The sequence below is a fragment of the Triturus cristatus genome, chromosome 1_1 (genome assembly GCF_964204655.1).
Source record: "Triturus cristatus chromosome 1_1, aTriCri1.1, whole genome shotgun sequence".
NCBI lineage: Eukaryota > Metazoa > Chordata > Amphibia > Caudata > Salamandridae > Triturus > Triturus cristatus.
The window spans coordinates 535,045,512-535,069,819 of NC_140579.1; the positions used below are offsets into that span (position 1 = coordinate 535,045,512).

The 24,308-nt window shown below is 44.0% G+C and overlaps 2 protein-coding genes across 6 annotated transcripts in view; one reads left to right on the top strand and one right to left on the bottom strand.

Moving 5' to 3' along the window:
* The window catches only part of LOC146870562 (ADP-ribosylation factor-like protein 8A), a 557,139-nt gene extending 541,766 nt beyond the window's left edge, over nt 1–15,373 (bottom strand). Inside the window, exon 1 of one of the 2 annotated variants that reach the window (XM_085643154.1) lies at nt 15,021–15,373. In XM_085643154.1, the coding sequence (XP_085499280.1) occupies nt 15,021–15,146 (126 nt within the window). In that variant the 5' untranslated portion in view covers nt 15,147–15,373. The remainder of the gene's footprint in view (nt 1–15,020) is intronic. The other variant, XM_085643149.1, reaches the window with a different exon arrangement.
* Nucleotides 1–24,308, top strand: part of LOC146870563 (uncharacterized) — a 250,771-nt gene that overhangs the window by 8,130 nt on the left and 218,333 nt on the right. For all 4 annotated transcript variants that reach the window (XR_014978325.1, XR_014978323.1, XR_014978324.1 and 1 more), the window contains exon 3: nt 3,692–3,753. Coding sequence is in view for 1 of the 4 variants with exons in the window: in XM_085643155.1 (XP_085499281.1) it covers nt 3,692–3,753 (62 nt within the window). In the remaining 3 variants the exon portion in view is untranslated. The remainder of the gene's footprint in view (nt 1–3,691; nt 3,754–24,308) is intronic.

Sequence of the window (24,308 nt, forward strand, 5' to 3'; positions counted from 1 at the left end):
GCAAATCACCGAAGCCTTACACTCTTTACACATGTTTGCTCTCTCCACTTTCACCACGAGCCAAAACTATGATTGAAATTGCATGGGAGACAGATCGAGACTTACATTTGCCCATACATATTTGGGATAAACTTTGGTTAAAAATTAGGAAAACTTCCAGAGCTGCTAACACCACACAAACTCTCTTTTTCATTTATAACAGGCTACTCCTGAGACCAATTTCCTTGCATACAATGCATTCTGACATCCCTGACGTTGCTGGTCCTGTATGTCTTCGAGAGCAGATTTTCATTATTTACTCTTTTCATGTCCTCCCGTCTTACAATTTTGCAAAAAAGTCTGGTCCCAAATCAACATTATTTTTGCGTCCTTCACCCTTTTACATTTGCTAATATTTTCCTAGGCAGTCTTACTACATGCTGGAACAAACCAAAAACTCAGACTCAAATTAATGATCTATTATTAGCTACTGCGTTTCAACAAATCACGAAAAACTGGAAAGATGCCTCCAAACTTTCATATTTGGCTTGGTGGTAATCTGTTTGCCATAATCACAGACTTGACACAACTTTTGTTTTTCCCCTATTTCTAAAACATAAGAGGCTGCTCTTATGGTCTCCTGTTACAGAATTTTTAGATAGGAGTGCTAAAAGATCCTTTGCTCCAACACCTTATATTCAAGAAGTTGCTCAACCTCCTTAATTTCCTAATCCCTGTCACTTGCTATTTATATTTCATATAATTTTTATACCTGTTATTAATTTTCTCCTTATCCGCTTATAGTCCTTTGAACCCTTGCCTTAGATACAATTTTTTGCTTACCTGCCATGTATATTATATTTTGTATTGTTTATTTTTGATACTGTCATATATGATATTTCATGTTACTCTTTATGACATACTTTGAATAAAGTTATCTTTTGAAACTTAGAAAACAACCAGGCCTATTAAAAAGCACCCTTGCTAATTGTGCACTAAGTAAACACAGTGAGTGACAGAGCAGCAAAGGTATTGTTTAGAAGGATGTTAAAAGCCACTACAGCTTCTGGTGGTTACTGTGCCTATTTTCTTAACTTCAATTAAAGGTCATCATACCTTTCAGTAAAAGAGTAACGCTGCCTGTACAATATTGTGAGTGATCTGTGCCCGGACAGTCTAGACGTTTGCCCCACACCATCCTCCGAGAGTAAATTAACCTTGAGAGTTCACTTCACTACCCCCAAAAGTCAACGCCTAAAAGGTGGTACTTCACATTTCAGTTAGCTCTCAGTAGCACCCTGAGTCTGTCTCCAGGGACAGTGGCAATGCTTGTTCAAAGGACTGCTCACCTGTATCCGAATTGGGCAGACCCTGACAACTGGCTTGACATCAAAGTTTAATAATAATAAAAATCTTCCTGATCTCATTTCTTAGTTGGGTTTCTATTATTCTGGAGTTCTGTCTCTATTCCTCATTTTCACATAATGCTACAGCAGGCACCAGGACAACTCGGGTACCAGAACCACAACTGGGAAGGCAGATCCTGGCGTGAAAAGACAAGGAAGCCATCAGTAAACCCTTGCAAACACCAAAGCTTTTAGAGATGGAAAGCTCAAAGAGGAGTGTAACAAGGAGACACGCGTGACAGCGGACAACAGGAACAGAGAGCTTCAGTCGATAAAGAGATTCTCAGAGTAGGCGTCACATGCTCGGAAGCTGCAACTATCATTCTCATAAAGTGATAATGCCTTCCTTTTGTGGCATTCCCATCACACTATATATGTGTAGTGAACATTGTCGTGTGTGCCAGTAGCGAAACTGCTAAGAAGTGAGCACCAAAATGATACCGTGGAATGAAAAGGGGAAGCCCCACTTTTGGAGCACATCAGCATTTCAATTAGACTAGACTTGTACCATGTGTCAGCTACTGAATACCTGCAAAAACCATCGCCCCATTGCAATAATAATTAATAACAAAGTTTGACCCCAACAAGATGATGTTTTTGTAAATTATATTTCAGACAAGATATGAGGCCAGACGATATTTTGTCAACAATTGTTTGACATACTCTCTTTAGAAAGCATTTAAGAGATGTAGGATGGAATGTGACAAAAAAAGTGTGATGAATGTTTATACTTTTCCAATGGAAAATAGTCACTCATTAATTGCAATGGAAGCACGCCATAGGAGGTGGAATGATAAACCAAACAGCCAATTACAGGATGCAAGAAATATTTGCTCCTCTGAACCACATTTTGCATAAATTTTTTAGATTGGTGGTGAAAAGAATCTAGCAAACAGCTGTTCTTGTCAAGCCAGACTGCAAACCCATGCTACTTAGAGTGGCAGCAAGTCACAGTTCCATTGCTTAACCCGCAACCACGTGCAACCAATTAGCGTCATATCCAGGAAAAAAAGAGAATATTATACAAGGACATGACTCCAGAATATATGACACCCACTAATATGGTCGTAAAATAAAACCACTATAAATTCAGTGTTTAAATGATATACACTAAAAGTTAACAACAATTAGAGTGAAGCATATATTTAGAGGGGTGAGAACAAGACTTCAGAGAGTGATGTTCAGAACTTTAAGGATGGCTGCTCAGGAGAGGGAATGTAGAGTTCCAAGAAGGAGTTGGGGTTTCAGGGCATGCTCCTCAGGGAATTCAAAGAGGTCGTCAACAGGACTTTAGAGGAGGATGATCAGGGTATTTAGACGACTTTTCAGGATGTGGCTAAGTGCCTGTCCTGTTGTCAAAGGAGCAGTTCCAGGCGTTGGTGAAGGATGTACAGGGTGACATAGATGTTTAAGGGGTTATAAAGATATATTCACAGACAAAGAGATGGTTCATCAAGAATTCTGTGTGTTTAGTGAGAGTCAATCAGGAGTGCGAAGGGGGGCTATCATGGGTTCAGTGAGGGGCGATCAGAAGCTAAGAAAGGACAAATCCAGACTTGATGAGGACTGTTTTATGTTTCAGACAGGGGTGATCTTGCATTCCACAAAAGCTGGTCAGGGGTTCAGTGACTGTCAGTTAAGGGACGGTAAGGGGTTGAATGAGGCTCGAACCTGGTCCAGAGATGGCCGATCGTGGGATCCACGAGGGTTGGTTAGAGCTTCAGACACAGCCTGTTAAGGTTTCAGATGCATGACGTAAGGGCTGGACACAGCCGGCCGATGAGATGCTGTCCTGCATTCCTGCATAAGAAGCCTATTACTGGACATAATGCACTGCTAAGCGGTCAGCTGACCGGTGGATTTCCATTTCAGCAAAAGAAATGCCATCAAATGTGGCTCACGTAAAATCTCTCTATAGGGAGGAGGAACAGCGAGAGCTTAACTTCCCCTCAAGTCCCTAGCAACCCGCCTTGTAATAAATCTTACAGTACAATGGACCAGCCTCTTCCACATTAGCCACGGTCTCTCGCGTGCCTGGTGCTAAAACAGAGACACAAAATAGCTGTTGAGTGTAGATTTACAGAATAAAAAATCGAAATCAAAGGGCTGTAATTAAACATAAATCCTTCATAAACTGTACATCTGCACCACGTGCCAATAAATACTATCTAAACATATTGGTATTCTGTGCTGCACAAGCCGCCACCAAATTACCTCTGTGCACACAGAAACAATCATAAGTACTGGTTCTACCTTAAGAAACAACTGATCACATAATTGTGTGTTTTTTTCTAACTTTATTGCAGGGCTGACACTAAAGGTTGAACAGCATGAATGCGTTTGGAGGTGGTCAGTCACTGTAAGGCCGGTAAGACTGAGCCAGAGATGTGGCATATCATGTAACTGCATCTGCCCCACCCACCTCTAAGCCTGTCCTCCTCTGTCTATTATTGATTTAATTGTTCTTTGTTTCGTTTAAAGCACGTGTTGTGCAGAGGGCCGTCTTAATTGCATTATAGGCCTCCAGGCAAAGCAGTGCATTGGGCCCTGACTACACAACCAGTCACAGGAATAACATTGAAAATGCAATAGGCCTCGCCTTTAATTAATTTAAAGCCATTTGCTTTGCTAATGGTATTGTATAGCAAAGCAAATGGCTTTAACTTAATGAAATTGCTTTTACTTGCGAATACAGGAATTGCTGGTTTTATTTATTTATTTAATTTTTATTATTAATTTATTGTTTAGAGTTTTTGTAAAGCGCGAATTCGACCCGAAGCTAAACTGGTAATCGGAGTGCTTTACATAATCGAGAGCGAAACCGTTACACGAGTTACATACTGATAAGACATTAAGTACACGCAAATGCATTGCGGCCGTACACACAGAAGTATACTTAGCCCTGATTTTGAAAACCCTCTCACTGCAAAATGCCAAGGAGGTGCCTCATGGCTGATGCAGGGATGCGTCGGGGGCCGGTTGACAAGGCCAGGCATAAATTTCGATCTCGGCGTGTGCTCCTGGGCGCAATACGGATGATAGCACGATTCCGTTAAGGGGGAGCGATTTCGGAGGAGATTATTAAAGGTTAATTTGGACTTTGGGGGCTCTTTGGCATCTGCGGAGGTTGTCGATAATTGCAAAGAAGGGGTTACATGGGCTAAATGATGGCGTTGTTTGACGGAGGCCCGATTGCCGAGGGTGGACTTGTGGATCGAGGCCCGGTTTGTCCTGTGCGGGGTGCCAATTGGGTCCCAATTTCGCTTTTGATGCCGACATCATGGTCGGATAGCATTGATTGCGCCCAGGTTTGTATGCTGCGGAGATGTGGTGGGGTGGGGTGAGGCGGCGGCACTGGCCCGGGTGCGGACAGGCGGTCTCCAGCTGTGCCCAGAGGTGGTCTTCGCAGTCCTGGGAAGTGCTGTTGCGGGGAGGCAGGCAGTTGGGGGGATGAGGGAGGGGGCACTGGCCCTGGTCGGGGTGTGGGGAGGAAGCGCTTGGGGCGCCATTACTACGGTTAGGTCCAACCCAGGCTTGTGAAAACACGTTCAAATTTAGAATAAGGAACACAAATTGCTTTTACCTCCGAATACAGGAATTGCTGGTTTTATTTATTTATGTAATTTTTATTATTAATTTATTGTTTAGAGTTTTTGTATAGCGCAAATTCGACCCAAAGGTAAACTGGTAATCGGAGTGCTTTACATAATTGCGAGAGAAACCGTTACCCGAGTTACATACGGATAAGACATTAAGTACGCACAAATGCATTGCGGCCGTACACACAGAAGTATACTTAGCCCTGATTTTGAAAACCCTCTCGCTGCAAAATGCCAAGGAGGTGCCTCATGGCTGGTGCAGGAATGCGTCTGGGGCCGGTTGATGAGGCCCGGCATAAATTTCGATCTCGGCGTGTGATCATGGGCGCATTGCTGAGCACCCGCAGTATTGAGGGAGAGGAATTTGGCCGGGAGTGACGCAGCGGAGGGGGGGGTATGGGGGCGCTGCAAGGTCTGAGGCAAAGGAGAGCTGAGGTGCACTGGGGGGAGGCGTAAGGATGGGCAGCAAAAGGTCGGGTTACGGGGTAAGGCTGGGAAGCAGGCCTCGCAGGGGGAGGGTTGTTGGCAGCGGCAGGCCACGCATGAAAGGTTTTCTTGTCTTTATGGGGCCATGTGTTTGAAACACATGGCCCCATAAAGATAAGAAAACCTTTTACCACAGACGTAAAGGAACCGAGCCAGTCCAACTGGGACGGCTCTAAAAGAGAAAAGTGTACGTCACTAGACTCTCTTTTCCAATGGCTGGCCACCGTTTAGTTTAAACAGTGACGCCAGCCAATGGAAAAGAGGGGCGGTCTTAAAGCCCACTACAGAAATCTCCTCTAAATCATTAAATTTCGCCAGTGAGCCTGCGCATGTCTGCGCAGTCTTACGCCAGGCGAGACCTAAAAATGTATAACAGAAAATTAGTGTTAAAATCTGGTCTGCATGGGCCCCTATGCTTGTGGTGCCCTCGGGCAGCAGCCCAGAGTACTCATGCGTTAAGACGGCACTGGTTGTGCACATTGATTCATCTTCAAGAAAAATTGTTTGAAAACATTAATAGCTAGGTTGATTAACAAAGATGCAAGCAAAAGAATGCACACAGATACACAATTTCACACACTCAAATACACAAAGGCTCATAAACAGATAGATACACATTTACGCAGAGCCGGCTTTAGCGCTGGTGGCGCCCTGTACGACAATGTTTGTTGGCGCCCCCCACGAGGGCTCCCCACAGAATTCCTCACTACTAACCTTTAACAGTCCCCCCTCAAGTCTCCATAACCACTCTCTCTCCGATGTATTTAATAGCGCCACCTATACCAGTGTAGGGTGTGAGAGCGCTTTACATCACAAACACTACACATCGACAATCAATCATAGGTATGTAAATCAGTGTATAAGAAATGTTACATAATACAGAGGACTACAAGGTGTAGGAGTCACATGTCATCCATACTGGTAGACAGTATAGTTTAAGAGTGCTTGGTCTGGAGAAGCACAGACTCCAAATTTAAAACATAACCCCATGGTTGGGGGGTAACATTTAATAATAAGGATTTTTTTTTACCAAAATGAACCCTTTTGAAACATTAGAATAATGAAAGACGGAGGAAAACATCATAATTCTCTAATCTATACCTTGCCCTTTGCATGCAGCTCTTTGATGACAGTTATTAGCTCACTGTTCAATGTTAGGATTTTAACATATACACTGGTTGTAACAAAAGGATCTCTCTGAAAAAATCACTGCCCTATTTAAGCTATATGCACTTTGTGATCTGCATGGTACACATTCTTTGCAGCAGGGAAATTAACACTCTGTGCTACCATAAAATGAGTTCAAACTTCCGCTTGACAGAACTCCTTCTCTCTACAGGCGGAGGCCTGCAATGCAACAGCAGGTGCTTTTAAAGCCATAAAATACGTCTAAACACGGCGCCCCCTCGAAGAGTCAGAGTCAGAACCCGGTGCGGTGGCACCGGTCGCACCGCCCTGGCGCCGGCCCTGCGTTCACGCAATTGCACACACGTGGGTGAGACACTAGAAGCTCGGGCCAGGTGAACTTGATGCCAGGCCCTGGCTCAGCTGGAGGACCTCTTGGACCCTGTAGCCCAAAGTGAGCCGGTCTTTCATGTGGCTTCTGTCTGACTCCTACGCTCTACCCTCATGGCCATGAATTAGAGGCAAAGTAGTAAAAGTTGACGTAAAACATGCAAGAGAAAGAGATACTCTCTTAGTTGGAGAAGTTAACAAAGTGGAACTAGAAGACCTTGGATCGATCCCAGCCGACCTGCTTCATAAAGTTGTATGATCCTTGACAAATATTTTATTTTATTGAGCCCCTTTTTAATTATCATATATGAGAACACCTTCAAATATGCAAATTTAGAATGTGTGCTACACGAAAACTTATGTTTGATTTAATAGTTTATAATCAGAGCCACTGGAATTATTCGATTAGGCAGCTTCTGCATTTTTGGGCGCAATACTGGATTTGACACATAATCCATTGTCTGTTGAGAGTTGAATAATCTATAGATTTGAAAAAAAAAATTGTTTCTAGCTCAAACAGATCAAAAGTTAGTCACAGCGCAGTAACACATGTTCCAGCGAAGGGGAAAGCCTGTCGCAAAAGTTGACTGGTGATCTTTGAATTGCTTATTGTTTTATTTTGGTGTTAAATTAGTGGTAAAGTGAAATATTTGCCCAGACAGTATTACTATTTGTAACAAGCATTGGAAAAGCAAATAGGTCTCCCTTATGCAAGAACTATTGACTTTGCCACTGTGTTTTAGCCATATTGTACATCAGCGTGGCTGATATTCAGCATGGCTAAACGTTAATGGCGTAGAAGAAAAACAGTCACCCACGCACTCATCAGCAGCAGACTCGACTACGGCAAAGCACTCTACACAGGCGTCACTCTGAAACTCCTCAAGAAACTTCAGAATGTTCAAAATGCTGAAGCCAGACTGGTCCTCGACATCACTCGCTGCACCCACATCTCTGAACACCCCTGAGAATTCCACTGGCTCCCAGTCAACAAAAGAATCACCTTCAAGCTCCTCACTCATGCCTACAAAGCCCTCCACCACGCAAGACCAGCTTACCTGAACCACCGCCTCTAATTAAACGTCTCCACCTGACACCTCAGCTCCGCCCAGCTGGCTTTGGCCACTGTACCTCGGATCCACAAGACAAGAACCAGAGGAAGATCCTTCTCCTACCTCACCGCCAATACATGGAACACCCTGCCTCCCCACCTCAGACAATCCCCGTCGCTGACCCAATTCAAGACCTGGCTCTTCGACTGAACACCTAAGCGCAGACAGACCAGCAGCCACACCCTCCCCCCCCCCCCCCCCCCAGCACCTTGAAACCCTCATGGGAGAGTAGCCACGCTTTACAAACCCTGATTGATTCATTGATTGAGAGGAGAGGAGAGTGAGCGGAGTGTTGTAGATTGGAAGGGTGAAGAGTGGAGTAGAGTGTTGGAGAGTGAAGTGGCAGAGAGTGTTGTGTATTGGAGTGGCATAGTCTGGAGTCACGTAGAGTGGCATACATTGCAGTGACATAGAGTAGAGTGCATTGGCATAGAGTGTTGCAGAGTGTTGTGTATTGGAGTGACATAGTGTGTGGAGTAGAGTGTTGCAGAGTAGAGTGGCAGTGAGTGTTGTGTATTGGAGTGGCATAGTGTGGAGTCACGTAGAGTGGCATACACTGCAGTGACATAGAGTAGAGTGCATTGGCATAGAGTGTTGCAGAGTATAGTGGTATAGAATGCAGTGGCATTGAGTGTAGTGGCATTGAATTCAGCCGCAGAGAATGGGGCGTCGTAGAATGCAGTGGTGTAGATTAAAGGGGTGCATAGTAGAGTGCAGTGGCGTAGAATGGAGTGCGCAGAGCGAAGTGGCGCAAAGTAGAGTAGAGTGCAGTGGCGTAGAGTATAGCGGGATAGAGTGCAGTGGCATAGAGTAGAGTGGCGTAGAGTGGTGCAGAGTGGCGTGGCATACGGTTGAGTGATGCAGTGGGCTGCAGCACAGGGTAGAGTCTAGTATCATTGAGTGTAGTGCGTAGAGTGTAGAGTAGAGTTGAGTGGCATAGAGTGTAGTGGTGTGGAGTAGTGCACAGTAGAGTGGCGGAGAGTGCAGTGTTTCAGAGTAGAGTGTCAGAGTGCAGTGGTTTTGAGTGGAGTAGAGTAGCATAGAGAGCGGTGCCGTAGAGTACAGTGATGCAGAGTAGAGTGCAGTGGCGCAGAGTGCAGTAACATAGAGTGCAGCGGTTAAGAGTAGAGTGGTGTAGTGTGCAGTGGTATAGAGTGGAGTGGCATAGAGCAGATTGTTTCAGAGCAGAGTGAAGTGGCATAAAGTGGAGAGATGCAGGGTAGAGTGCAGTTGCGCAGAGTAGCATAGATTTTAATGGCGTACAGTAAAGTGGTGTAGAGTGCAGTGGCGCAGAGTAGGTTAGAGTGGCGTACAGTGGGTCGGCATTAAAGTGCAGGGGCATAGAGTTGAGTGTTACCGAGTAGAGTGCATAGGTGTAGCGTATTGACACAAGTTCAGTGGTTTAGAGTACAGTGTTGAAGAGTAGCATAAAGTGGAGTTGTGTAGAGTAGATTGGTGAGGCCTAGACTGGAGTGGGCATTGGTGAAGAGTGCAGTGGTGTAGAATAGAGTGGCAGAGAGTGCACAGACATAGAGTAGAGCGGTACAGGGTAGAGTAGAGAGGCGCAGAGTGCAGTGGTGTAGACTAGAGCAGAGTGCAGTGGTGTGGAGTGGTGTAGGGTGGAGTGGTGCAGAGTAGAGTTCAGTGGTATGGAGTGGTGCAGGGTAGAGTGGAGTGGAGTGCAATAGAGTGGAGTATTCAGGTTGTGGTAACACACTGCCATTAGGGACAACACATGTTCAATTGAAATGACTATTACATTTGCACAGACATGCAGTTTTAAAAATAAAACTATAACAGTGCACAGACGAAAATGTGTGCAATTTGTCACACCTCGCGTAATGATTTGTTTTGATCATATTAAAGTATTTGTTTCCAACGCACTTCAGAAATAAATAAAAATGTGCTTCATTTGTGTTCCTAATTCTGATATACTCTGAAATATGTACACAGTGCATTTAAATGTTGTCATGTGGTCGAGAAAACACTCTTACTACCCCCAGTATCCAGCAAGACTGTCGCATAAATCCTATCACTTTGAAGTCAAGGAAAGATAAGTAAACAAACAGCCTCAGAAGACAGCACCTGACATTCGACCTCAATCTTTGAATGCACAGCAAATGTGACGATATGAAAACAAGATTTACAGGTCTGTTTACAGAAAGGGAGCACACGGAAGGATACTGTAAATAAGGTTTGGCCAAGGGAAGGTACAAACTCAAGCTGGACAGCCTAAAACAAAGAAAGCCAGCAAATGAAAAGCAAGAAAAAATGTGTTACAAACCACAAAGCCAACGGCAAGCAAAGTGCAGAATGCATTTCTAGGTCAGCTTTCTGACTGCCTCCAAGATGTTTTTAGCAAACCATACAGTTGTGTTATCTGGTAGGCTGTGGTCTAAAAATGACAAAGTAATGAATTAATGCTATTACAAAGTGTGCCACATTATGCTGCATAATTTGCCTTTTCTTCACACATAATTTAGTCAACCCTGCCACATAATTTGGTCCTCCCCTAACACATAATTTCAGTGGCCCTGATTTCAATTTTGCTTTATCTAATAATGTAGGCCACATATATTAGAGTTAAAATGACAAGTGACATGGCCCTTAGTTCTCCAATGGCATTGTTTTCAGAGCGGGGGTAATGGGCAGGGATGTTAAACTATAACTATTAATAAACTCCTCTCAATGCAGTGATACAATCAGAAGAAACTTTATCTAATTTGTACATGATGTTTGTGGCATGATTTACATGGCTAACATTTGCAGGGCTCGACTCATGCACAAACTCTTACAGCTGAGCCAGACCCTTGGCTCGGCTCCGGCTCGGCTCTACCTGTTAATTTGTTGGCTCGCCCACATCTAATACAGAGAACATACCCACAGGGAAAGCAGGTACCTCTGGGGGCTGTGCTCGATTAACCCATCCCGCTTCGTTTTGTGATCATAAAACAATCAAGCCTAAGGAAGGAATAACATAGCCAGATGGTGGGCGTAGTCGCCTTGTGACTAGATAGCAGAGGGAGGCAGGCATATGCCTACTGGAAGGATGGAGAAGGGTTGTCAATAGAGTGAGAACAGAGACACTAAAACTTAGGAAAAGAGGTGGGAATATACCCCAGAAAAGAGGACAGAGGTGAGCTTATCCCCAGACAGAGAGGTGGGCAAGTACCACAGAGAAGTGACATACGACATAAAATGGATACATACACACAAAAAGGGAGAGAAAAGACGAGACGAACATCAAGTTACAGCAGAGGTGTGTGTATACCATACGTAAAGAGGACTGGTGTAGGCGTATACCACAAACATTTAGTGGACGAGAGAGAGAGCGTGGACACACAAGTACCACACAGAGAGTGTGTGAACAAGTATTCTAGAGAAGGGGCAGCTTGGCAAACACCAACACGAGGGAGATCACACATATACAACCACAGACATAAGGCAGAGTTTGGCACCACAAAGGGGGGGGTACTTAAGAAAGAGAAGATGGGAGCTATACCAAGCACGACAGGAAACAAACATACTCTAGAGAGAGACCAGAGAGACCGCGCATATCCTAAAAATTGGACAGGGAGGTGAGTATACTCCCGAAAGAGGGGCAGCGGGGCAGGAATAATGAGGAAGAATTTGATCCACGCTGAGGGTGAGAAGTGCGTCATTGAGGGTGTGAGCAATTAACCACACTTATGATAAAATAAAAGGGCGGTTTTTCACTGATTTAGAGAGAGAAGCTCACTACAGTAGAATAAAGGAGCTGAACGACTTCCGGGGGAGGAACTATGCTTGTATGGGCTTCAAGATCCGTGGCAAAGGAATACGACTCAGTTCCAATTTTAATTTTTTTAATTTTGTGGACCTCTATGGCGTCCCTGCCATCGACCCTCGACACGTAGCCAGACATGCCATTCATTCACAAACATCTGAGTCCTACTCCTCAGATTTATGGGAAACACATGCATTCCTTGCAACCTCTGACAGCTTACGTGTCACGTGCGCACCCGAGCACCCACCAGCATCTGCTTCCGCAATCTGTACTCGGAGTGTCACTGATGAAATGGGGTGTCTTTGAAAGATAATCCTCTGTATGGGTGACACTGCAGCCTTTACGCCGTTGAAAAGAAAATATATACTAACGTGCACACAATGTGTCTAGACTGGGGCACGAGCGACGTGAAAATGACGGCTGTTCACCCCAGCTCACATCCCCAACCCCCACCAGGCCCGGCTCCAGGAATTTTTATTTGGGTGGGCCAAGGGTGCATTTGGGTGGGCCACTGCAGGCTTGATTTGTCACATATATGTCTAGGCAGGCCTGCTTCAGGGCCCTCCTTTATCTCTCCTTAGTCTTACAAGGCCCAGTAAAACGCACTCTTTTCCAAATCTCTTTCTAAATATTATCACTCTCAAAAAGTGTTTTTTCTATGTATGTTCCTTTGATGGGAAAAGGAGGTTTCTGAGGTGGGAGTATCAGGTAACTGACACTTCTCGGGCTCCCTCTGTGCGAGCCTTCACGGAGAATCCCTCTTCATTACTACCTCCACCTGACTCCGGACTCTGCAACGCACTCCCTTACAGGCTTGATTATCCACTACTCCTCTCCAGTGCACCTTATCTCACAGTTGACCTTGGGCCCCAGCCCCATATCAGGCACCATCAGGCTCCAATTTCATTTTTCCCAGTAAAAACATTAGTAAAATCACCTTCAAACTTAAAACATTGAATATAGCAGTAAATATAATTAGCATGCACTTTAAAGTATGTTCCACAGTAGCCCTTATGACCAGACTGCTAATTAAATAAACAAAAACAGAAAGGCCATGACAGGGCCGGGTTTAGAGCTGATGTGAAAGTCTTTTTTGGTGCCACACCAATAACCTCTTTCTCCGTAAATACCTTTACTACCACCTTCCAACAGTGCCCCTCATCCCTCCATGGCCCCCACTATTGACCTCTTCCTTGGATTCCCTCACTGCCACACGCCACAAGTTCCCCTCATCTCCCCATAGCCCCTCCCCCTCGTGACCTCCTCCTCGAATTCCCTCACTGCCACCCTCCACCAGTGCCCCTAATCTCTCTGTAGCCCCTCCCCCTCATGACCTCCTCCTCAGACTCCCTCACTATCACCCTCCACCAGTGCCCCTCGTCTCTCCCTAGCTCCCCCCTCCACCCCATGACCTCTTCCTCAGATTCCCTCACTGCCACCCTCCAACAGTGCCCCTCTTCGCTCCATAGCCCCTCCCACTACCTCCTCCTCAGATTCCCTCATTGCCACCCTCCAACAGTGCCCCTCATCTTTACGTAGCCCCTCTCTCATATGCATTTCATTTGTTGTATAGCGTAACTCATATCAGTGTAGTGTGTGTCAGTACTTTAGACCACGAACACATTATACAGAGACAATGAATCATACAAGTATATAAATCAGTCTACAGGGAATGTCACATAAGCCAATGAGGATTACAAGGTGTATGAATCACATGTCATCCATACTGGTTGGCAGTATATTTTAAGAGGGTTTGGTCTGGGGAAACACAACCTTAGGATTTAAAGAGTATTCCATGGGGATCTGCTTTACTGATAAAAATGTATATCTGCTCAAACATACTCATATTAGCAACATTAGAATAATGAAAGACTGAGGAAGTTCTAACTATATCACAAAATAAAAAAAAGCGAAGTTGTAACTATACCATTCATGTTTGTATGCAGCTCTTTGGTGACAGTTCATTGGTCACTGTCCTATGTTAGGATTGTAACTTCTGAACTGCAAGTAACACAAGGATCTCTGTGACAAAGGCAGTAACCCACTGAGCTTCCACATAAAATACAGTTCATCTGCATTTAAAAGCTACTAACAGACAAATGATTGCTCTCCAGCGGATCATTAATCACCAGCGTTATCTGGGCATTTTGTATTGTCTTATTGTTGTCCTCATCGGCCATGATAATGATAAAAACTGTTTAAATGAAGCACACAGGAAGTATGTTTCCTGCTGGGCCTGTGCATATTTTAAACCGAAAAACAAATAGTAACAAATTCTCTTACCTACTCCATTAGTCAAACTTTGTTTCACAGCCTGATGTGATAAGCAGCTGCAGGGGCCAGGAAAGGTGAATAGGAATAAACAAACTTATTTTCTCCTGCGCTGCATAGAAAAAGAAATATCCACGCAGCAGGACAGTAGGCAAAGGTTACCTTTGTCAAAGAAAGGATTTGTCCCTTTCGCCATGTGGAGATGAAGGGGTGAACAAATAAACAAAACCTCGTTAACATGTATATGGTCTTTTAAAGACCTGTGAAGTACTCGGGTGCGGCTGCGATAATCTCAAAAACTGTCTTGTGTGTGTGCGCGCCCGGTAAACTGTCTCGGCCCGGACTGACACAGACCTGCCTGCCTTCAAGCCCTCACTGCGAGGGCCAAGGGCAAGGCTCATGTTTGGGTAAGCCTGGCCCACCCGGCCCACCCGCTAGAACCGGGCCTGACCCCCACGTCATTGTCAGCCGATGCCATCCCACCCGCTCTTTGCACCCTTCCGCCCCCTCACGAGCATTGATGTCCTACCTCGCCCTGCTGCTGCTCTGTAGCCCCTCCCCCAACATATGATCCCTGGACATGTACTCAGGTCGTTGCATCATCCTCCCTAGGCCATGCACTAAAATATGCCAACACTGTTTACATTTCTATCATAGGATCTATTATTCGCACTTTGTATAGCCTATGAATTTCCTGATCCCCTTCTACCTCATCAACACCGTCCCCCCCACCCCCTTCACCTCCATGGCTGCTCCTCTCCAGCACAGCCGCCGCCTGGGTTTTCATGCGCGCGCCACATCCATTCAGTAAAAGATACGAGACCGAGAATCCTCGTGCAGGCAGGCAGAATAGACAATGGGAAAGAGGCGCCGGCGCATCCCTTACCGCGATCACGTTGACGAAGGTGGTCTTGCCGGAGTATTGCAGGCCCACCAGTGTGAGCTCCATCTCCTCCTTCCAGAAGAGGGCCTTGAACCAGTCCAGCAGCTTGTTAAACAAAGCGATCATCATGAGGCCGCGCTTCCGTCCTCCTGATCTCGAGGGTATACCGAGTCCCACTGCAGAGCCCCGGCCGAGAGAGAGCGGTGTCCCTGGGATGGCGAGCCGCCGTCTCCTCCTCCCGCTGCTGCTGCCTCCTTCCTCTTCCTCCCTTGCTGCTGCCGCTGCCTGCCTCCGAGCTGCATAGGAACCAGCCTCTCTGCTTGGCTCGGTGATACACGTCCAGGGATGGGTGGGGTTTCGCTTTCCCCAGCTTCCCACAGGCTGCTGATAGGGGACAATGCAGGAGATACATGCACTCAAACACAGTCACTCCCCACAATGTTGCACACGCAGACAGGGCAGATGCTCGGCTCCCCCCTGAGACGCCCTCTGCCATGGAGGATACCTTTAAGCTGCTCATCATACAGCTCTTCCACTGCATGTGATGCTTATTCTACCATCGAGGTGCCAATATTGTGTTGTATTGAAATTACACCTGTGTAGCGCTAACTACTCCTGACAACGTGTTGAAGCGTATTACGTGTCCGTTAAAACTCATATTCTGCGCTTATTAACAAACTGTATTTCCTCCATTAATGTATTTAACTTTTTTGGAGAGTAAATTGTAGGCCTGGGCCAAAATTCCGTTCCGCTCGCGGAAATTTGGCATTTTTGCGTTCAGCGGAAAGAGCGAAAATGTCAAAATTTCCGCAATCTGCATTTTACCGGTAATTTTTTTTCTTGCTCGCGCTGTAAAAAAATACATTCTCGCATGCGCGCCATCGCCTTACCTGAATCCCCGCGTTCGCCGATAAGTTTTCCCGATCCGGTCGCGTTCTCCACGAGATGTTGGATTGTTGGTAGCCATTTGCGCTGTCTCGTGACAGTTCGCGCCCGCATTAACGTAATTTGTCGCGCGATCACGTCATTTGTCGCGCGATCACGTCTTTCTTCTCGCGATCATGCACCGCGAGAGTATGAGAAGATTGAGATCTCGAACACGTAATTCTCCACCGCGAGCAAGAGCGTGAGGACGCGGGCACGTCATATCGAACGCGAGCGGGCGGGACAAGTGAAAACAAGATGGCCGCGCCCGTGAGCAACCGCATGGGTAAGTTGGCGAGCCGCGATCACGCAAAAAATACCGTGAACAGGCAGGAAAAAAACTTCTGCGTCTTTGCGATATTTCCGGCGTGTTTGCGGAGATTTTTTCATCATTTTCGCGATAGTTTGCGAAAGTGAATTTTGCAAATTCCGTCCACCCCTAGTAAATTGTCAAATTTAATGGTAAAAGGTAAGTTATTTAGCCATAAACTTCTGAGCATGCATACAATCTATTTAATTTACAAAACAGGTGTCGCACGTTTGGTATAAATGCTGAAGATTGGCAGGGTGTTGTATGAGAGAAACAGCCTGCACAGACCTGTGATATTATTAGATCCTTTCATAACTGTCAAAAACAGTAAACTAACAACAGTAAATCACACACCATCATAGATGCATGCAAAGAAAAAGGTGTCTGCCATACCTTTTAACAATATATTATATTAGTACCCCTAAGCTTCACATTTTAAACACACTGCACCCTCAAGTCTTACATTTCTTATCGCCTAAAATATTTTCCTTTCACCATGAAAAATAATCTGACAGTGAAATATAGACGTATATATACCTTCTAGTCTTACTGTTGTTTTAACTTCTCCCTGCTAAAGTCAGACATATTATTCAGCATATTCATTTTAATGGGGTGTTTCCTAAACTGTGGGTCGCGAGATGATTTCTCGGGGTCACGAAAGTCCAAGCAATAAAGTTGCCTTTACATTTTGTATTTATCATGTCACATTTGCTGCGCTTTAAAGACAAAGGTCAAATGTCAGGCCATGCCTCCTGAAAAATTGCTCCTGATTTTTTTTTTAACATGGGGATTGGTGTTTACAAACAACTCTCACTTTTCAGTCAGGGTAAGAAAAGCAAAGTGAATGAAATATGTGACATTCTTGCTGTGGTAGAGTGAAAGGAAAGGCTGTAGGATGGCATTGTTTTGTAACACACAACAAAATGTATATACCTGTGATTTAACTGTACACATTCAGCGGTTAGGAAATCATGAAGCACAGGTTTTTAGGTCTCAGCTCGAGGGCTGCGCTTGCACAGTCTCGCTCCGAGATTTAATGACTTGGAGAAGAGGGGCTGGAACCCACCCCTCTTCTCCCCTCTTCTCCATTGGCTGGCCTATTGAATGCTGGCCAGCCATTGGAGAAGAGGTTTGTCTCTCCGAACAGGCCCCGTCCTTTTCGGATTCGGGGGCGTGTTTTTTGCTACTTTTCTAATTATCTCCTCCAGTCAATGGCAAGAGGAGAACACGCCCCCGAATCCGAAAGCGCCGCTGCCTTTCTCCGAGGCATTTCTGCTTTCACCTCGGAGAAAGGCAGTGGTGTGCTTGTTGTCGTGGTTTCCAGCACCCTCACACGTTTCACAGCTAGCCATAAACTTCCAGTGCTGAAGTTCACGTGTCTGCCGAATACCCTACCTTCTGAGACGCTCTCGTGATCTAAAATGGGTACTTTTGCTATGTAGAGAATTATTCTCTAGCGCTAACTCCGGTCAGAATGGTAATCATTGCTCAGTGCTACATCTCAGAAGTTTCCAACTATCAAGTTATTTTCCCCTTTGCTGCTTCCGCCCTGAAACTAAACCTGTCTGGGGCTAACCCTATTTTAAGCCAACGTTGTTCCTATTTTTAACGTTTAAACTGTTGAAAGGCGTATGTTACAATCGAAATATATGTATTTATGTGGGGACGTAAGGCTGGATTCACAGCGGTGGCCCTGGAGAGCAGCACAAACGAGGCTAGACCTGTGTTTAAATATATTCGCGATGACAGTGGAGTCCTTCGGGGAAGGTCTGAACTGGAGACAGCATCTCAGCCGGCCTCGGAGAAGCGAGGATGAGCCCCCAGCCATGTGCTCGGCTCCCCGCTTCGTTTCCACTGGAAAGGGAGCTGCTACAACCCCCCTCCCTGCCCTGCTCACATGTCTCTTCCTCATCCCAGTAGAGGGTTTGTGGGGGAGGGAGCTCCGTGCGCCTTAATCTGAATCACTGCGCTGTTTTTATTTTAATCATGTATGTACGCGTTTTGACGGTGAAGTAGTTGTTTAGTAATCTCATAATCCTGACAGAATTGAACAGTGTAAATCTTTGGAACACGCTTCCCACCTGAGAAGGCCTAAAACATTGTGGTTTGGACGTCACCGTGGCACAAGCACGTATACAGAACTTCCCATGTAGAATCCGGCCGAGGTATATGTCTAACTATTCAACCATTCAGCCTTCCGACTCGCCCACCCACCTTTTTATCTATCCGCATGCTTATCCGTGTATGCATCGACCCATTCATCCGTCCGTCTATGCATCCTGCGGTTAATAAATCAATGTGTTTTCCATCCATTCCACCATGTGACGTAATTTGGGCTCGCCGTGCAATCGTTTGGGCAACATGGCGTGGGTCAGCAAGATTAAAGTAGGGTATTTACAAGAGTGAACATGTTTCCTCAACTTATTTTAGGAGAGTACTGCAGCTTTTTCTTCAACGCTTCCCGCCGTTTGCTTTTTGGTGTAGGGAGAAACCTATATCGGGAGAGGAGGAAGAGATCGGAATACTGGCTTATCAGGTACTTGACGGACTTGTGTTTTACTTTTTGGTGGTTCAGGAAGGTCTCTTTTTGTTTACATCAGTCCTCGAATGAAAAATGCTTACAGCAGCAAAAGCTGCAGTTTGGTAATTCTCAAGCACTGTCTAGGCCTACAGGGAAACCTAAAAAAAAAATCTATTTTTGAAAGAACTAACTCGATCTGCAACAACAAGGTTTAGAGAAATCTTGCGCTGTATTTGGATAAAGAAAAACAAACCGCATCTTAGCCTCAAGACTGACATGACTTTGTGAAGAAATAAAGAACTGGCCTGCAAGTAGATGATTCTACCACAGTCTGCATATGCGAGGCCAGGAAGACCGCGCATAATATAAAGACATTTGTTATTTCTAGCAGCAAACTTAGCTTAGCGATGAGATCATCTCCATTTAGGGGGTGGGAGCTATAGACTCTTAGGCATTGAAGCCCCTTTTCTGTATTATCTATCGTATCATCTAGTTGGCACAGCGTGCACTCTGGTCTGGGCAAGGTAGAGTGGATATTGGCTTCAGGGTTTACTTCTGTAAAAACAAGTAGGAGTTACAAATCTCGAAACGCTAACATAACCAAAAATAATATCATGAGCAATGCCAATAGCTCTAACTTTAACAATGCCGAGACCATTGCATTGTAAATGCTTGTTGTAATTCAGAAATGTGATGGAAAAGATGTTAATAGGATCACAACAAATCAAGACATTTTACTTAGTGAAGCACAAAAAGTTTTAATATTTACTGAAACCCAATTTCCACACATTCTCAGTTGTGTCTAATATAGTTTTAACAGTAAAAAAATCACAGTCCCCAGCACACGCTAGAATTATAGTCCGCATGTATATAGAAATTAAAGTAAACAGTAAACCTTCTTTGCTTTCTCTTTTCTTTATTTCTTTTTTTCTTTTCTTGTTCTGATGAATACTTAGCCAACACGTGTTTCGTCACCTGGTGGGCACACTGTCCCACGACTTTTTGTCTTTTGACTGATTCCAAAGCTCCCCACTGCAGGATGTTAGTGTATTGTGTCTCAATATCCATCGTGACATGAACGTCAGTATGGGGATTAAATGAGATGCCTTCAATCTTGGATATCAAGTGTCCAGTGTCTTTGACATAAGCAGATAAAGTTGACACCAAAGGTTTTAAAAATATGTTGATGTATTTAGACAGGGGTTCTGTTATAGATCCAATGGTGGACACAATGGGCCTAAATGGGGGTTTGGTGGTATCCTTATGCGCAGGGCACAAGTCCTATAAAGAGAAGTGGGGGGACTGACAATATGCAAATGACCTCATGACGTCACATGCTGAACTAGTCTCGGTGTCTGAAAATTACACCGGGACACGTTCAGCATATTTCTGTGGGGCCCAGCTTCTTGGCATGGGGACGGCGTCCACCCTGTGAAAAGAGTGGGGGGACGCCGTGTACCTGCGTGTACCCCCGACTTGAGCCCTGCTTATGCGTTTTAGGTACCCTATAGAGGACCAGGATTCTGGTGTATGGCCTGTTGAGAAACTCAAATTCCTGCTTACAAATAGTGCCTCTATCTAGGGCTCTCTGAGTGATATTGAGGATTGCCTTTTTAATCCTCTGTTCAGGAAAGGTATTAGCTTTAGAGTAGTGTTCAGGTACTTCTAACATTTTAAGGATCTGTTCCTTATAGTCTTTGGTGTCCAACACCACGATACCTCCTCAATTATTGTTGGGTTTGATCGTCACTTCACTGTTTTTACATAAACTGTTGAGGGCATTGCATTCCTCACGGTTCAAATTGTAAGCAGGTTTGGGAACAAATCTAAGCATGGATTGTATTTTAGAATACACTGTTTACTCAAAAATACCCACCTCTGGGCCTACCTCATCTAAGGTGGGAGTAACACCTCGAATCTGGGGAACCGGGTTCGAGTCTTGGCAACAATGCTCAACATACTGCGATTCTGGGCAAATCACAATCTCGCCGTGCCTAACAAAAAATGAATGTGTCCTTCTGTAACGGAACTGGTGCTCCTGTAAGGCGCTCTGATACCCGATGTCTCTGGCCAAGTTTGCGCTATATAAAACTGATGGGTCTCAGTCCTGTTCTATTGTCATTGTTGGGTGCAGTAATTTTATCAAAAAAAATTCTTTATCTGACCTTCCGGAAAAAAGAGTGTATATCACGGCAAAGCTCAAACTTGTTGATATTCGTGCTTGGGACAAACTGTAGACCCCTGGTGAGAAGGATGAGGGAGTGATCGTCCAGTTTTACAAGCGATAAATTGAATATAGGAACGGGGTCTGTGTGGGAGTGTTGACTCAATCTCTCCAATATTGGTTGTGTCTGGTCTGGAGGTACTGGTGGGAATTTTCTGTATGTTGATGCTGTCCCTTAGTTTGGTTTCTGAACCTCACTCGTGGGGTTCCCCAATGGTTTCCTAAAAAACGGTTGTTCCTGTTAGCCCTTTCAAATGGTGTTCTCCTATTACCATAGTCATCGAATGGATTGGATCCTCCCTCACCTTCCGATTCAGAGGTGTCTGAAAATGTCTGAATTTTCTTGTGAGACCAATGCTGATAGTCCCCATGACTCATATTGTCTCTTGTTGTGTTATAATATTGTGCTCCCAAATAAGGATACACTCTCTCTTCAGAAAAATACTGAATGTTCTTCTTGAGTTTTTCTGTCTTTTTGTTTGATAAGATATTCACTGAAGGAATTAAGTTCAAGGTTAACCTCCTCTAGTTTCTTTTTTGGCCTCGTCAATGTGGTTATTTTTTCTAAGAGTTTCCTCTATTTCTGCAATTTCCTTGAATAGGGTTTCCACTACCTATCTTGCTGTTTCTTTAATAAGAATCATGAGGTCCCTGGAGCAGCGGTTAGCAAGGAGTGAACACCTTTCCAAGAACTCCCTGATTTCCACAAACAGGCCAGGGATATTTCTTATTCTGAGCCCATTGGGTATGACCACAGCTTTAAAATATTCCAGCATAAATTCTGCATGCAGCTCTGCTCTTCTAGTCTTCTTTTTCAAATTTAGGAGTTTAAACCATTCATCATTACTATCTTTGCTAATAGAGAATGGTCTATCCGAGGAGGAGATACTCTGGCCTAATAATTTGGAAAACTCCTTATCACTAATTCTAAAAGTTTTAATACTATCCATGGATATCTATAGATGATAGGAACAAAGTCAGAAATACGGGGAAATCCATGAAAGCAGTCCACAAGTCCTAAAAAATATCAAACAAACTGTGCCAAAGAAAAGAGAAAAGCAATATAAATAATCCCAAATCAAGAAAAGTTAGTGTTCACACTCAAAAAATTAGCTCCAAGCCCAAACTACACAATTCCTAATTACCCTCTAAGCAACGTGCTGGGAAAACCTTAATGTACAACAAAGATGGTCCCTGACTATTCTGTATGGGTTGGAGAAGAAAGCAGGGAAATAACAAGGTAAACAACAACAGAATGTCTCCAAAGCACTATCATTTAGTAAATTCCAGTAAGTCCATGATATAGAAACTGTTCTGTACCAGACAAATGGTTTTAAAGTTTATTTATCAAGAGTACATAAATATATTTATTAAATCTTTTTTGTTTTTATATTTGAAAATTCATTTTATATAAACAAACAGAAACATATATCACAGTATTTTCATGTATTGGATTGGGGAGCACCCACAACAACACTATAGATAAACATTTGCATACAAAACATAAAATGTAACACAGTGCAAATAACAGAACTCACAAACCATACTAAGACAATACAGAAGTAAGTGAACAATAAACATACAAAGTAAAAAAAGACATTCACAAAGGTAACAAACAAGAATAATTCATTCTATACTTATATTTGAATTATTCAAGTGTTCAAATTCAACATTAGTGTATTAATCAACAGAAATATGCCAACGCGCGTTTCGGAAGTAGCTGGAAGATGAACATATCCTTCATCAGGGTGCTGTCTGTATGCAACATATTCAGTGGCAGAAAGCCATCTGCAAGGGATGCACTCTCACTTGTTATAAAACTGCACAGGGTGCTCAATACAAGTTCACAACCAATGGTCTGGAGAACAGGGAAAAATAAAATAAGTATACCAAATACTATTACAAACTAAGGGCACAAGCTGAGCCTAGTGAATTAAGAAGGAGTCATGCTATCTCACCCATTGATGTGTGTCTAAAGATAGGAGCAGAATGTGCCCAATGGTCATGCTGTCTTCACCAAGCAAAGTGTGGATAGGATTAGAAGCAGAATGTGTCCTAGTAGTCAAACAGGTTAGAAACCAATATTAGAGCCCCAAAGATACCAGAGTGTCATAAACTACCTGTGAATAAAAACACCATAAGTGTTTGGAGTTGAGAAATTATGCCTACTAGTAAGCCATATTCTCGCATACGATTATTAGATGGCATGAAGATAAGGAGTCCTCAATCTCTGGGCCTAATGTAAATGATCACTTGTTCGAAGTGAGATCTAAGACAAAAAAATTATCATATAGCAAATACCTAGAGTATGTCTAACGTAAGGATTAGTGGTCCCTGGTGTGGCTACATACCTAAAGTTTTGGAAAAATGCTGCCAGAGTTTTGGCTATGTCTATCGGTCCAGGATTTCATGAAGATTAGTAGTCCAACAAAATATAGATAAATCTGAAGAATTATTAAGAAATGGACTAATGTGAAAGGCTCAATAACTGGAATGGTCTATATACAACTGAGTATCTAATGTACGAACTACGCTTACCTAAAGCTCAAAAGTATAGAGCTGTAAGTAGATTCACGTTGCCCCAGGAATCAAATTAACACACCAGAGTGAAAATATCTATAAATAAGAAATACATGTAGTTACAGGGCGCTAAGTTAGTAAACCTATTGTATGCTCAGAAAAAAACAGGCAACAGAACTTACCCGTGTGTCTCAGTGAGACACAGCTCCTGGGGCGGGCGCCAGCAAAGTACTGTCAATTAAGCCAGCGTTCTAGGGGCTCAATGGTACTACGGCTTTTAAGATCCACAGTGGTCTGTTGATAAGAAACTGAAACAAAATATGGCCGCAATGAGGGTGAGAATTATGGGCACTGTTCCTGTTATTCCAGAGATGATCGAAAGAATGTCTGAATGTAGTCTGGTATTAAAAAAAGAACAGTTTGAAAGCGTGTTAGAAGGCTGTAGGAAACCGTGTTAAAAAAGTGTGCCAGACCTTGAGTGTGATTATATATACTTATTTTCACAAGACCGAGTCAAATGCCTTTTCAGTGTTAAGAAAAATGGCAGGGGCAGCAGATAAATACAAATCAGTCTGATGTAAGGGCAAAGAACATGCAATATTAGGGCAAAAAACATGCAGATACTGTAAACTGTCATACATTCCATACTAAAGTCAATCTGATCAGGCACAAAAATTACCTGCACACAGTGGATAAGGTATTTAGACAGTATTTTAGCCAGGATTATGGTGTTCACGTCTATAAGTGAGAGAGTTTTGCATTTAGCTTACTGTAAAATATTTTGAGTAAGTC